Source organism: Nomascus leucogenys, chromosome 14 (assembly GCF_006542625.1).
Source record: "Nomascus leucogenys isolate Asia chromosome 14, Asia_NLE_v1, whole genome shotgun sequence".
Taxonomy (NCBI): Eukaryota; Metazoa; Chordata; class Mammalia; order Primates; family Hylobatidae; genus Nomascus; species Nomascus leucogenys.
In genome coordinates this window covers 88554882-88568053 of record NC_044394.1, presented here as the reverse complement: position 1 = coordinate 88568053, position 13172 = coordinate 88554882, and the positions used below count along the sequence as shown (strand labels likewise).

The 13172-nt window shown below is 60.5% G+C and overlaps 1 protein-coding gene across 1 annotated transcript; it reads left to right on the top strand.

Moving 5' to 3' along the window:
• Positions 1–1832: 1832 nt before the first annotated feature.
• Positions 1833–11557, top strand: TMC8 (transmembrane channel like 8). The gene is made up of 16 exons (XM_030828209.1): positions 1833–1913; positions 2348–2804; positions 2948–3096; positions 3425–3574; positions 3852–3934; positions 4470–4606; positions 4923–5070; positions 5458–5628; positions 5935–6074; positions 7341–7464; positions 7822–7919; positions 8110–8293; positions 8436–8566; positions 8661–8819; positions 9253–9331; positions 11024–11557. The coding sequence occupies exons 2-16, from the start codon at positions 2656–2658 to the stop codon at positions 11300–11302; spliced, it is 2181 nt and encodes a 726-aa protein (XP_030684069.1). The 5' UTR covers positions 1833–1913; positions 2348–2655; the 3' UTR covers positions 11303–11557.
• The last annotated feature ends 1615 nt before the right edge of the window (positions 11558–13172 follow it).

Genomic DNA, 13172 nt, shown 5'->3' with positions numbered 1-13172 from the left:
GCTGGGCTGGATTCATTCCAGCCCCTGGTTGAAGTCCCCAATTTTTCTGAGGGTCAGTTTCCCCAAGTTCCAAAAACTGGCAATATTTCCAGACCCATCTGCTTCCCGTGTTTAGGGATCGTCCAAGTAAGATGCCGCTGAAAGCCCCAGGAACACAGAGTATCTCACGCCAGATTGGGCAGCCCCCCCACCGCAAGCCTCCTGCTGACTCTCCCCGACCCCGGCTGGGGGAGCCTGGTTATCTCCCACTCCTGACACCTGGGCGGGGTTCACTGTTTATCTAGCAAGAGTTCTGGCTCACTTCCTGTGTGCTGTGTGGAGAGGAGGGGATGAAAAGGAGGACACGCTGACATTTAACGTGACTGTCCCCAGGTGCTATACCCGTTGCCCTGTTTTCTGTTATTCCCCATGAGCCAGGAAGGTATGCACTGATATTCCCATTTCACAGATGAGGAAACTGAGGCTGAGAGAGGTTAATCACCCTTTAGAGTGCCCCCAGCCAAAGCAGGAGACTTAGTGGTCCACCTGGGAACTCTGTGGAGGAAACTGGCTTTGAGATGGTACCCCCCCACCCCAAGCCCATTTGGAAGGGAGGGTCATTCCTGGTGGAGAGAGGCCATGAAGCAGGCAGGGTGAATGTGAGCTGGGGCCCAGGAGGGCAGGAGAGGGCGCTGCTGCAGGGGAGAGCAGGCAGGCAAAAGCGAGGACCAGGCAGGGGCCAAGGCTGGGGCCTTTTGGAGCTGCCAGTGTGGTCCTCAGATGGCTACCCCAAGCTGGCTCTTGGCAAGTGGCACCCTGGCATGGAGACCCAGCCCCTGCCTCTCCTCCCACTGCTTCCCCCTCCCTGCATACCCACACTGAATTTGCATGAATGCCACCTCCTCTGGGGAGCCTCCCCAGATTGAACCCTGGTGGAGCACCTGCCACTTCCTATTGACACGTACATTTGTGGTTCTGTGCCCCCTCCTACCCCAGCCCACTGTGTGCCCCCCACCAGCACATAGCTTGGGCCTGACACACAGAAAGGAGTCTGGAAACCAGGAGGGATGTGGGCAGAGAGGCAGAAAAGTTATGAACATTCAGACCTGAGATAACTGGGCCCTATAGCAGGTGGAGAGGGAGCAGAGAGGAAGGGCTGCGGGCTTCCCAGGGGCCCGAGGACAGGGAATTGGCAAAGATATGTCTTAAACATCTAGCCTGGGAGAGCATGAATGGAGCCAATTCCTGAGCACTTACTATGGGCCAGGCGCTAGGCCTGGGCCTTGGCACAATGATAGCGCCAATGACAGGGGCGGGAAGTCTAGCAGTAACACCAAGAGTATCTGGAAACCCAGCAGCCAGGTTCGGGGGAGCCCCCCATCCTGTCATTATCACACCCTCCAGGGGCTCTGTGGCTGGCAGATAAAGAGTTTGGCCCCTGTGCCCCCGCTGTCCCCACCCCCACCCATGTCAGGCTCCCAGCTCAGGCCTGGAGGTCAGGTCCTGCCTTTCCAGGCTGGAAGGGGTTGAACGGAGAGGGCCTCAGCCGCAGGCTGGACATCCCTGGAGGCAGCCAGGCAGCAGACCCGGACCAGTGGACCCTAGGGCCGCAGGAGACCGGGCCCTGACTCCTGTGCAGAGGGGAAGGGCAGGCCACCCGCACCCCAGCATGCACAGAGCTCCTGGGGAGGCCAAGTGGCTTACGCCTGTCACCTTCACCTCTGCATCTCAGGGGCCCGCAGGAAGTGCCTGCTTGGCCTCAGTTTAAAGCAGAGGAAACCGTGCGGTGGGAGGGGAGGAGGGAGGTAGTGGAGAGGGAAGCTGGGTTTCCTGTCACGTGACCCCTCCTCTGGGCTACCTCACTGCCCTGCCTGGCTTGGCAGGAGTCGTCTGAGAAGGGGACTCCTCCAGGGACTTGGTCCCTAAGTCCCCAGGTGAGCTGGATGTCCAGTGGAGGGAGAATGCAGAGGGTGAGGGGCTGCGGAGGGCCAGCTAGAGCCCTGCAAGGGTAGCAGTGGGTCCCTGCTCCTGTCCCCACGGCTGGGGCTGCAGCCACAGGTCCTCATCGGGGACTCGCAGGGTACCTGGGCAGACCTGGGCCTGGAGGCTGGACCACAAGAAGGAAGACAGAAGGGGGTCCCCGACATCCAGAGTCAGATGCGGCAGATGCGAGTCCCAGGAACTGTGGGGTTTGGGACACAGGCTCTTCCCGAAGGGCAAACTGGCACGTGGAGAAGAGCGGGAATTGTCTCTCCTCGGGGTGAAGGTGGGCGCAGGCACAGGTGGGTGCGGGGTGCAACAGGTCTTGGCTTTGCCTGTGACAGTCCAGACTTTCCGTGCCCTTTGGGTCTTTCACCCCATTTGACAGATGGGGAGACTGAGGCCGTCGCTGTGTGTCCCTCTGAGGGTTGGAGCGGGACTGGGCCCGAATTCGACCCCAGCAGGATTCTCTCTCATTTCTGAGCCCCGGAGGCGGCAAAGCGGCAGACCCGGGCAAGTGAACCCTAGGGCTGCAGGAGCCCAGGCCCCGACGCCGGCGCAGAGGGGAAGGAAGGGCCCGCCCCCAGCCCAGTGTGCACGGAGGCCACGGCCAAGGCCTTGAGGCTCATCCAACCGGAGCCTCATATCCCCCCCACCGGCAGCCCGGCGCCCCAGCCTCCACCCGTGCCCGCCGAGATGCTGCTGCCGCGGTCGGTGCCATCGGAGCGGGCCCCTGGGGTGCCGGAGCCGGAGGAGCTGTGGGAGGCAGAGATGGAGCGGCTGCGCGGCTCCGGGGCGCCCGTGCGCGGGCTGCCCTATGCCATGATGGACAAGCGCCTCATCTGGTGGGTGCCACGCGGGCGCCAGACGGTGGGTGGGGGGGTGCTGCGAGGCTGCCCCGGGGGATGGTGTGGGAACACCCCGTCTGCCTGGCCCGGGTGGGCAGGGCGGGTGACTCAGGGGCGCCCCTGTCACCACCCACGTCCAGGCAGCTGCGGGAGCCCGCGGGGGTGCAGACCTTGCGCTGGCAGCGGTGGCAGCGCCGGCGGCAGACGGTGGAAAGGCGCCTGCGGGAGGCAGCGCAGCGGCTGGCCCGGGGCCTTGGGCTCTGGGAGGGGGCGCTCTACGAGATCGGGGGTAGGACCCGCGCGACCCGCACCTCCCCTTGCCCTCTCTGGAGCCCCACTGCCCAGATCGGAAAAAGGAGAGTGGCATCATCCCACCTGCCTTCGCCCGGGTCCCCCGACCAACTGGCCCCTCCCCCCTCCCACCCCTTCCGCCCGCGGGCAGCGCAAACCTCGGGCCCACGCAGCACCCCCAGGTGACTGTCAGCGGTACCTCCGGACTCGGGCCGGTGGGAGCCGGTCGGGCACCCCACCCCGTCCGGTGGGTCCGGCCTTGGACTCTCAGCTCGGCCCCAGCCCCTGCCCCGGCCTCCCTGACCCACCCTGCTCTCCCACTGCAGGCCTCTTCGGCACCGGAATCCGGTCCTACTTCACCTTCCTCCGCTTCCTACTGCTACTCAACCTACTGAGCCTGCTGCTCACCGCAAGCTTTGTGCTGCTGCCCCTGGCCTGGCTCCGCCCCCCTGACCCAGGCCCCGTCCTGAACTTGAGTGAGTGCGCGGCCCACCAGGGAAGTGCTCCAGTGCCCACCTGCGCCATGGGAGGCTGGCCCAGGGCCCAGAGAGTGGGGACAACGCTGGGCGTGGTCCTGCCCTGCCGGCCCCGGGGCTCTCTCTCCCTGACCTCGCCTTGTGTGGGGTACACCTCTGGCACATCCTCAGGCCCCTGCTCAGGCCTCCCCAGGGTTGGGGGCTATAGAGCAGTAGCCCCAGAGCCTCACCTATGCCTTGGGGATCCCTCTCTATTGACCCCCTTCCTCCTCAACAGCCCTCCAGTGCCCTGGTAGCAGCCAGTCCCAGCCTGGCGTTTTGAGGTTCCACAATCAACTTTGGCATGTTTTAACTGGCAGGGTGAGTGAGGTCTGTCCTGGCTATGGTCCAGAGTCTGGGAGACCCAGGGAACTGGCTTCAGGGGACACAAGTCTAAGAGGACCTCTACTCCTCCAGGGATGTTTCCGCTCCTCAGGGGATGGTCTTACCTAGACAGACTGGCCTGGCCAGTGGTGGGGTTAGAGAAAGGCTGAGGCCACTGTGCCCAACACAGACTCATGGACACATGCCCCTGGTCCTCGGAGCCCAGCTGGTGTAGGGGGTGCCAGGGACAAAAGGGGAAAAGTGCCCCAGCCTTTGGGAGAAGCACTTCCCCACCCTCATCCTGGGAAGCCATGAATGGTCACCGATGGGGGCTCCTGGGTTCCAGTAGTGGCTCTATTCCTCAAAGCCCTGTGACCTTGGGCAAGTTGCCGAACCTCTGTGGGCCTCTGTAAGACGGGACACTCCCTACCTGATGCGGGGATTGCACGGGGGTTAACGAGATCATATATGGAAAGCACTTGAGCAGAGCCTGGTGCTCACCCGGGCTGGGTATCTTCGTCGCTGTCCCCAGGCCTTCACCAACACCTATCTCTTCTACGGTGCATACCGAGTGGGGCCCGAGAGCAGCTCGGTGTACAGCATCCGCCTGGCCTACCTCCTCAGCCCGCTAGCCTGCCTGCTCCTCTGCTTCTGTGGGACTCTGCAGCGGTGAGAGCGAAGCCCACACCTTCACCCCTTCCCGGGGGAACCTTCCCTGATCACCCCTTCCTTGGCAGGGTACCCTCCCATTGGCAGGAAGGCCCATGGCCCCACACAGCAGGCTACTGCGTGCTTCCTCAGCCCAGGCTCTGGTCGCAGACCTTAGGAACAGGGCCACCGCCCCCTACCACGACTCCTCACTCACCAGGACCTGCAGCTGGGGCTGCAGGCGCCTTCCTCACCCCAGATCCAGAGCCGAGCCAAGGCTGAGGCTGGATGGTAGAGGTGCCCCTCCTCCAGCAGCCCCTGGTCTCCTTCCCCGCAGGATGGTGAAGGGGCTGCCGCAGAAGACTCTGCTGGGTCAGGGCTATCAGGCACCTCTCAGCGCCAAGGTCTTCTCCTCGTGGGACTTCTGCATCCGGGTGCAGGAAGCAGCCACCATCAAGAAGCATGAGATCAGCAACGAGTTCAAGGTGTGTGTGTGCAAGCGAGCGCGTGAGATCCACGAGCTCCAGGTATACGGGAGTGAGTGCGTGAGATTCACGTGTTCCAGGTGTGTGCGAGCAAGTGCAGCCGTGCCAGTGTGTGTGAGCATGTGTGGGAGCCTGTGGGAGCATGACGGAGAGCATGTGAATGTGTGTGCATGTGTGGCCGAGTGTGAGGGCACATGTGACTGAATGGGTGATGGTGAGCACTCCTGTAAATGTGTGAATCTGAGTGTGGGAGTGTGACAGTGTGAGAGTTCGTGACTGTGTATGTGAGTGTGAATGGTTGTGACTGTGTGTGAGAGCGTTTTCTGCACCCTTTCCTCCCACGCCCACCCCACCTGCAGCTGCCTCTGTCTCCACCCTTCTGGGCAGGTGGAGCTGGAGGAGGGCCGTCGCTTCCAGCTGATGCAGCGGCAGACCCGGGCCCAGAGGGCCTGCCACCTGCTCTCCTACCTGCGGGTCAATGTACTTATCGGGCTCCTGGTGGTTGGGGCCATCAGCGCCATCTTCTGGGCTACCAAGTACTCACAGGACAACAAGGAGGTGCCAGGCAACTGCATTCATTTAATCCTGGCCAGAACGGCAGGGGGGGAGACGGGATGATCCCATTTTACAGATGAGGAAACCGAGGCTCAGAGAGGTTCAATCGGTCGTGGCCACAGGTCATGGCCAAGACAGGCGGGCTCCCACTGGATATTCCCACCAACTGCCAGGCTGCCGAGGGGAATAGCTTACAGGCTTCCCTATTCTGGGCCTGCTCCAGAGTTACACTTTAGGGGACTATGGGGGGCGGGGAGCCAACAGCGGCCCCCCAGCACGCGGGCTCCCCTGACCTGCCTTTTCCCGCAGGAGTCCCTGTTTCTGCTGCTCCAGTACCTGCCCCCTGGGGTCATCGCCCTGGTCAACTTCCTGGGTCCTCTGCTGTTCACATTCCTGGTCCAGCTGGAGAACTACCCTCCCAACACGGAGGTCAACCTCACTCTGATCTGGTGAGTGCCACCCTTGGTGGGAACAAGTGGGCACGTAACAAGTCTGCATCCTGCTGCTGTTTTGTCACCTGGCACCTGGGGTCCCCAGCTGAGAGGCTTCCTCGTTCACTAGTGGCCCAAGGGAAGGCAGGTAGACACCTCACAGCACACGACCTCAGGGCCCCAGGTCTAAGGCTTTCCAATCCCCCACCTCCAAAGGAAGCCGCCAGTCTGGACCAAGCTCTGGCCATTTAGTGGAGCAAGGGACTGTGGCCAGGGGTGCTGGGAATGGGCTTTGCACACAGGAAAACCAGCAACATGGGACATGCAGAGCTTCTACACACTGAGGGTTTACTCCCCTTACCTGGACAATCCTCACGTGACCCGTGAAGTCCAGACCATCCTCATCCCCCTTGAGGGATGAGGAAACTGAGGTTCACATGGGTGAAGTGCCCAGCCAAAGTCAAGCTCATCGTGCCTGCCAGGTGCAAGTTCAAAAGCAAGCCCTCGACCTCCTGGGCTCAAGCGATCCTCCCGCCGGAGCAGCTGGGACTACCACCCCCAGGCTCTGCCATCTTCTTTCTCAGCACTTAGGTCCTGTGTAGACCCCCTACTTCTCCACCCCTCATCCAGCTGCAGAAATTCTTGTGTAAAGCCCACCTGAGCTCCCACTGGCTTCTCTCCCTCCTGCCACCCTCACTCGCCACTTGCCCTAACTGCTTTTCCCTCTGCTTCCTCAAAGTCAGCTGTGTTTGGTTTGCTTTGAAACTTTATTTTTTGAGGCTGGGCATGGTGGCTCACACCTGTAATCCCAGAACTTTGGGAGGCCAAGGTGGATCAACTGAGGTCAGGAGTTTGAGACCAGCCTGGCCAACGTGGTGAAACCCCGTCTTTACTAAAAACACAAAAATCAGCCAGGTGTGGTGGTGCGCACCTGTAATCCCAGCTACTCGGAAGGCTGAGGCAGGAGAATCACTTGAACCTGGGAGGCAGAGGTTGCAGTGAGCCGAGGTCACACCACTGAACTCCTGCCTGGGTGACAGAGTGAGACTCGGTCTTGAAACAAAACAAAAACAACACAGAACCCTTTTTTCCCATGAATCACCTGGAGACTCGGACTCTGAGAACACACTTGGGACCACATTGCCACAGACAGAGCAGGTTGGAAGGAGGCTGGGCCCAGGATACAACATGATTCCACTCAGACATCAGCCACACCGGCAGCCTGGGTGGAGCCCGGTGCCCATGTGCCTGGGCCCCTCCGCCTGACAAGGTCCCTGCCCCCAGGTGCGTGGTGCTGAAGCTGGCCAGCTTGGGGATGTTCTCCCTCTCCCTGGGTCAGACCATACTGTGCATTGGCAGAGACAAGACCAGCTGTGAGTCCTACGGCTACAACGCTTGTGACTATCAGGTGGCTGGCAGCCCGGCGGGGCCTGTCTCTCCCTTCCTTCTCCCCAAAAGCTCACCTCAAACTGTGCAGAGCCCTGTTCCTGCCCCTTTAGTCATCTTTGAGAGACGCTGTCAGCAGGGCCGCCTGCACTGCGGCACACCTCCAGGGGGCGCCACTGCTGCCACATGGTGTAGTGTGGCTGCCCTGGCTGTGGGGCTTCCTGCTCTAATCCCATCCTCAAGGCCTGGGTTTCAACCTAACAATTCTATCAGACACCAGGCAAGGCACCTGTACCACAGAAACCCTCACGGAAGGCTAAGGGAAGGGAGGGCCGGGGTGGCTGTGAGTGGTGACAGGTCCCCTTCCCCTGCACCCCAGTGCTGGGAGAACTCCGTCGGGGAGGAGCTGTACAAGCTGAGTATCTTCAACTTCCTCCTCACCGTGGCGTTCGCCTTCCTGGTCACCCTGCCTCGGAGGTGAGCCCTGGGGTGACACCTCCGGAAGGGTGGGGGTGCCGCGGGCATGTTGGAGGTGGCCAGTGGCTACAGCCAAGGGTGAGTGGGTCCAGTGTGGAGCCCGGGAGTGAGCGGCAGGCTGTGGCCATGACCGATACGGCCCACGGATCTGTCTGGAGTGGTGAGTACCTGGACCCTCCCAACCCTGCAGGCTGCTGGTGGACCGGTTCTCAGGCCGGTTCTGGGCCTGGCTGGAATGGGAGGAGTTCCTGGTCCCCAAGAATGTGCTGGACATCGTGGCGGGGCAGACGGTCACCTGGATGGGCCTCTTTTACTGCCCTCTGCTGCCCCTGCTGAATAGCGTCTTCCTCTTCCTCACCTTCTACATCAAGAAGGTGACGGCTCATGGCTGGGGGGTATGGGGTTCGTGCCTCTGGGTGGATGCCTTGAGGCTGGGCTCGCCTCCTGCTCTGGGTGTCAGCCCCCTGGGGTCTGCATAACTCACTGACTCCTGGTTGCTATTGCTTGCGCCCCCAGTACACCCTCCTGAAGAACTCCAGGGCGTCTTCGCGGCCCTTCCGTGCCTCCAGCTCCACCTTCTTCTTCCAGCTGGTGCTCCTCCTGGGCCTGCTTCTGGCTGCAGTGCCCCTGGGTTACGTGGTCAGCAGGTGAGGGGAAGAGGAGGGGGGCACCCAGAGGCTGGTAGGGGCAGCTTCTCACCCAGGACCCTGATGCCAGCCCCTCTTGGCCATCTCTCTCCAGCATCCACTCCTCCTGGGACTGTGGCCTCTTCACCAACTACTCAGCCCCCTGGCAAGTGGTCCCGGAGCTGGTGGCCCTTGGGCTCCCGCCCATTGGCCAGCGTGCCCTCCACTACCTGGGCTCCCACGCCTTCAGCTTCCCCCTCCTCATCATGCTCAGGTGCTCAGGGCAGCAGGGGCCATGGGAGGGGACCCCTGGAGGGGGAGGTCCTTCCCTCCGTGGGGGTGGTGAGCCTGTTCACCCCCAGCCAGGAGCCAGATGCAGAAAGCCAAGGGAAGCAGGGGCCCCTGAAAAGTAGGAACCTCCTGGGCCCACCCTCTGGGCAGCCGTGGGGATTGCAGGATCACCGGGGAAGCACCGTGTCTGGGTGGCCGCAGCTGCTGAGCTATTGGTATTGCTGTGCCGGAGGTGAGGGGATGAGGGGCTCTGCGAGGAAGGAGAGGAGGGTCCCATCCTCAGATACAGCAGTGTGCGGTGAGAAGACCCCAGTACCAAGTATTGTAGAGATTGAGGTGGGGAGAGAGGAAGTCAGGGAGAGGCGCCTGTGGCCCCAGGGGCAGCTGACCATGAATCAATCCCCTTCCAACCCAAGCCTTGTCCTGACGGTATGCATCTCCCAGACCCAGGCCAATGCCAGGGCCATCCACAGGCTCCGGAAGCAGCTGGTGTGGGTGAGTGTCCTCGGGGCTGGCGAGGGGACAGCAGCTTCAGTGGAAACCCTTCCCTGTGTGTGGCCAAGGGCCTAGAACATGTCTGAAGGGGTCAGGTGGGTTCTTCCTACCGGAGGGCGTGGCCTCAGGCTGAGGGTAAAGACGGGAAAGGGGAGGAAGAGAACAGCTCCGGCTCCTGAGACCGGAGTCAGACCTGGTAAGTACATGACCTTAGCGCTTTGGAGGCCCAGGCAGGAGGATCGGATCACTTGAAGCCATGAGTTCAAAACCAGCCTGGGCAACAAAGCAAGACCCTGGTCTTCACCAAAAATAAGTAATTAATTTTTTTGAAAAGAGAATGTGGCCGGGCGTGGTGACTCACGCCTGTAATCCCAGCACTTTCAGAGGCCGAGGTGGGCGGATCACCTGAGGTCAGGAGTTCAAGACCAGCCTGGCCAAAATAGCGAAACCCTGTCTCTACTAAAACAAAAACAAAAACAAAGTAGCTGGGCGTGGTGGCATGCGCCTGTAATCCCGGCTACTTGGGAGGCTGAGGCAGGAGAATTGCTTGAACCCAGGAGGTGGAGGTTGCAGTAAGCCAAGATCGAGCCATTGCACTCCAGCCTGGGCAATAAGAGTGGAAAAAAAAAAAAAAAAAAAAAGCCAGGGCAGTGGCTCATGCCTGTAATCCTAGCACTTTGGGAGGCCGAGGTGAGTGGATTGCCTGAGGTCAGGGGTTCAAAACCAGCCTGTACTGTGAAACCCCGTCTGTACTAAAAATACAAAAAATTAGCTGGGCGTGATGGCAGGCGCCTGTAATCCCAGCTACTAGGGAGGCTGAGGCAGCAGAATCGTTTAAACCCAGGAGGCGGAGGGGCGGAGGTTGCAGTGAGCCGAGATCGCCCCATTGCACTCCAGCCTGGGCAACAAGAGCAAAACTCCATCTCAAAAAAGGATAATATGGCTGAGCGCAGTGGCTCACGCCAAGGCGTGAAGAGTGCTTGAGTTCAGGAGTTTGAGACCAGGCTGAGCAACATAGCAAGACCTCGTCTCTACTAAAAATCAAATAAATGAGCTGGGCGTGGTGGCGCGTGCCTGTGGTCGCAGCTATTCGGGAGGCTGAGGTGGGAAGATCGCTTGAGCCTGAGAGGTCCAGGCTGCAGTGGGCTGTGGTCTTGCTACTGCACTCCTGCCTGGGCAACAGGGCGACACCCAGTTTCCAAAAAAAAAAAAAAAATACGACTTTAGGCTTGGGGACAGGGGCTTAATAGAGCTGAGGGCGGAACAGTCACATGGCTAAGGAGTGGCCTCAGGGTGGGGCCTCTAACGGGGGTGTGGCCTTGGGCTGCTTGGGGACCGACTCTTAGAGGGCGTGGTCTAGAGCTGCATGGGGTGGGACCCTAGTGGGGCGTGGTCTCAGGGTGCGTTGGGGGCGGGGCCCTTGGAGGACGTGGTCTCGGGCGGGGACGTGGAGGGAGTGGCATCTGGCTGCGTTGTGGGCGGGACTCTTGAGGGCGTGGTTTAGGGCTGCATCGGGGCGGGACCCTGGTGGGGCGTGACCCTGGGAGAGTGTGTAGTCTCGGACGGGGCGTGGCCTCTGGCTACTTTGGGTGCGGGCTGGCCCATGGGCCGCAGAGCTGCTGCCGCTGCTGTCCTCACACCGGCTCGTGGGAAGCAGCGCCTGTCGCAACTCGCCACTTGCTCTCCTCACAGCAGGTTCAGGAGAAGTGGCACCTGGTGGAGGACCTGTCGCGACTGCTGCCGGAGCCAGGCCTGAGCGACTCTCCGGGCCCCAAGTCCCCTGCCTCCCAAGCTTCGCGCCCGCGGTCCTTCTGCCCCGGATTCCCATGCCCTGGCTCCCCGGGCCCCCAGGCGCCGCGGCCGGGCCCCTCCGTCGTGGATGCCGCGGGGCTGCGTTCCCCTTGCCCCGGACAGCACGGTACCCCGGCCTCCGCCCGCAGATTCCGCTTCCCCAGGGGCGCGGAGCTGTAACCCGGACTCCTGCCTCCCGGAAGCCTCCCTGGGGCCCCTCCAGGCCTCCTTACTCCATCTTCCAGGCCCCTGGCGACCACCGCCCCCCTCAGTGGCTCCAGGGCCTCCCTCAGGGGTCCCCAAAGACGGACACACAACCCCAGGGGCAGTAGGAAGAACATAGGGGAATTTTCTCTGTATATTTTAATCTCATCCCTTTAAAATGTCTATTTTTTATTGTGTTTTCTATAATATACATAATCTATTAGTACAGTATCTCGTGAATGCAATTTTTTCTAGAGTGTGTTCTGCTGATTTCTTTTAGAGCCATGAGTGCAATTTATACACATACATCTATTGGGAATGCTCGGAAGTTGTTTACTGATGGAAGTGCCTTCAGAAGAGTCTGGGGACCGCTTCCTAAGGAAGGAAAGAGCTGGCCACAGTTAGAGCAAGCCTGCCTGGGGGCCTGCTCTGTGTTCCAGCTGCAAACTGCCTGCATCATCCCTTCCTGTTACTCTTCCTTCACCTGAGACGGTCGAGTCCACAACGTCAGCCAGGGCCAGAGCTGGGATTTGATCCCAGGCACTCGGGCTCCAGAGCCACACTGCCCCAGTGTGGGGCTTAGAGGCTGCTCCTGGCCCTGACTGAGGGGCTGACTGAAGCCTGGTGAGAGCATGCTGGGTCAGCCTCTCCCTGGCGGGAATCCTCTCCGTCCAGTCTTCTAACCTAGCAGCCTCACGTCCACAGAGCTGCCTTGGGAAACTTAGCAGAGCCCTGGCTTCCTGCAGAGCCCTGTTCTCCCAGCCTACTTCATGGCTCCCTGGTTGAGCCAAGCTTGCGGATCCGTGGGGTGAAAGTACCCGCACCACCTGGGCCTTAGTGGTATGTATGGGCCTGCATTGTGAGCAGTGGGCGGGGGCCCAGGCAGGTGAGGCAGCTGGCCACAAGGGCAGGGCTGGGCCCCCCTCCCAAGGCTGTGTCTGATATTCTTGAGCTTGTTCAAGGTTCCTTTTCCAAGCCTCCTGTTCTCTCATCCTCACCCCTGCCATGCTGCAGTGACTCTAAATCTGTGGTTCTCAGCCTTGGAGAACACCTGAGTAGCTGCTACAAGCTGGCCACAGCCCAGCGACTCTGATGTGGTTGGTCTGGGTGTGGCCAGCAGCCAGGGCATCGGGACTTTTTGAAGCTCCCAAGTGACTCACCAGCAGCTGGGGATGAGAACTGTCAGGAGGGAAGGTCAGAAGTCCCAGGATGCACTTGAAAAGCCTCTAGCTCCACCAGTGACCAGCTCCTGGCTGGACTCCTGGTTTGGACTCAGCATCCAGGAGGCTCTGGCCTCTCGCCCTCAGGGCTGGGGGCTTCTTCACATGGTCATCGAAGACTTGGCCATTTCCGCCTCTCCTGTGGCCGTCCTTGTCTCACCCAGCATCACATGACCCATCAGTTCACCAACAAACACGATTAAGTGCTGCTAGTGCTGCGTCCTGTTCTGGGGGCTGGCGATGAGGCGAAGAGGGAAAGAGGGAGCTCTGTGTTCCGTCGAGGGGGCAACAAGCCTGGACCAGATGAAAGTGACTCATGTTGTTAATTAGCGGCTCAGGGCCAAAGATGGCCCCTCGACCAGCAGCCTCAGCATCACTTGGGAAAAGGTTAGAAATGCACATTCCCAGGCCCCACCTCAGCCTCGTGAATCAGAGCATCCCTTTGGCAAACCATACTGAGAACCAACTACGTGCATCACCAAGCTCTGTGAAGAAGACAAGCTTTGAGACCTTGAAGGAATCATCAAACTCTGGGCCTCGGTGTGCTCACCCAGAGTGAGACAAAGACGCCATGCTCCTCCAAGTGGCCTCCAAGATTAAATGAGCAATGACTTTTTTTTTTTTTT

Bases quoted from the DNA above. Each gene is read 5' to 3' on its own strand.
- TMC8 (XM_030828209.1), top strand. From the start codon at position 2,656: ATGCTGCTGCCGCGGTCGGTGCCATCGGAGCGGGCCCCTGGGGTGCCG. The intron at 2,805-2,947 runs GTGGGTGCCACG...ACCCACGTCCAG, and splicing joins ATGGACAAGCGCCTCATCTG to GCAGCTGCGGGAGCCCGCGG. The intron at 9,332-11,023 runs GTGAGTGTCCTC...CTCTCCTCACAG, and splicing joins TCCGGAAGCAGCTGGTGTGG to CAGGTTCAGGAGAAGTGGCA.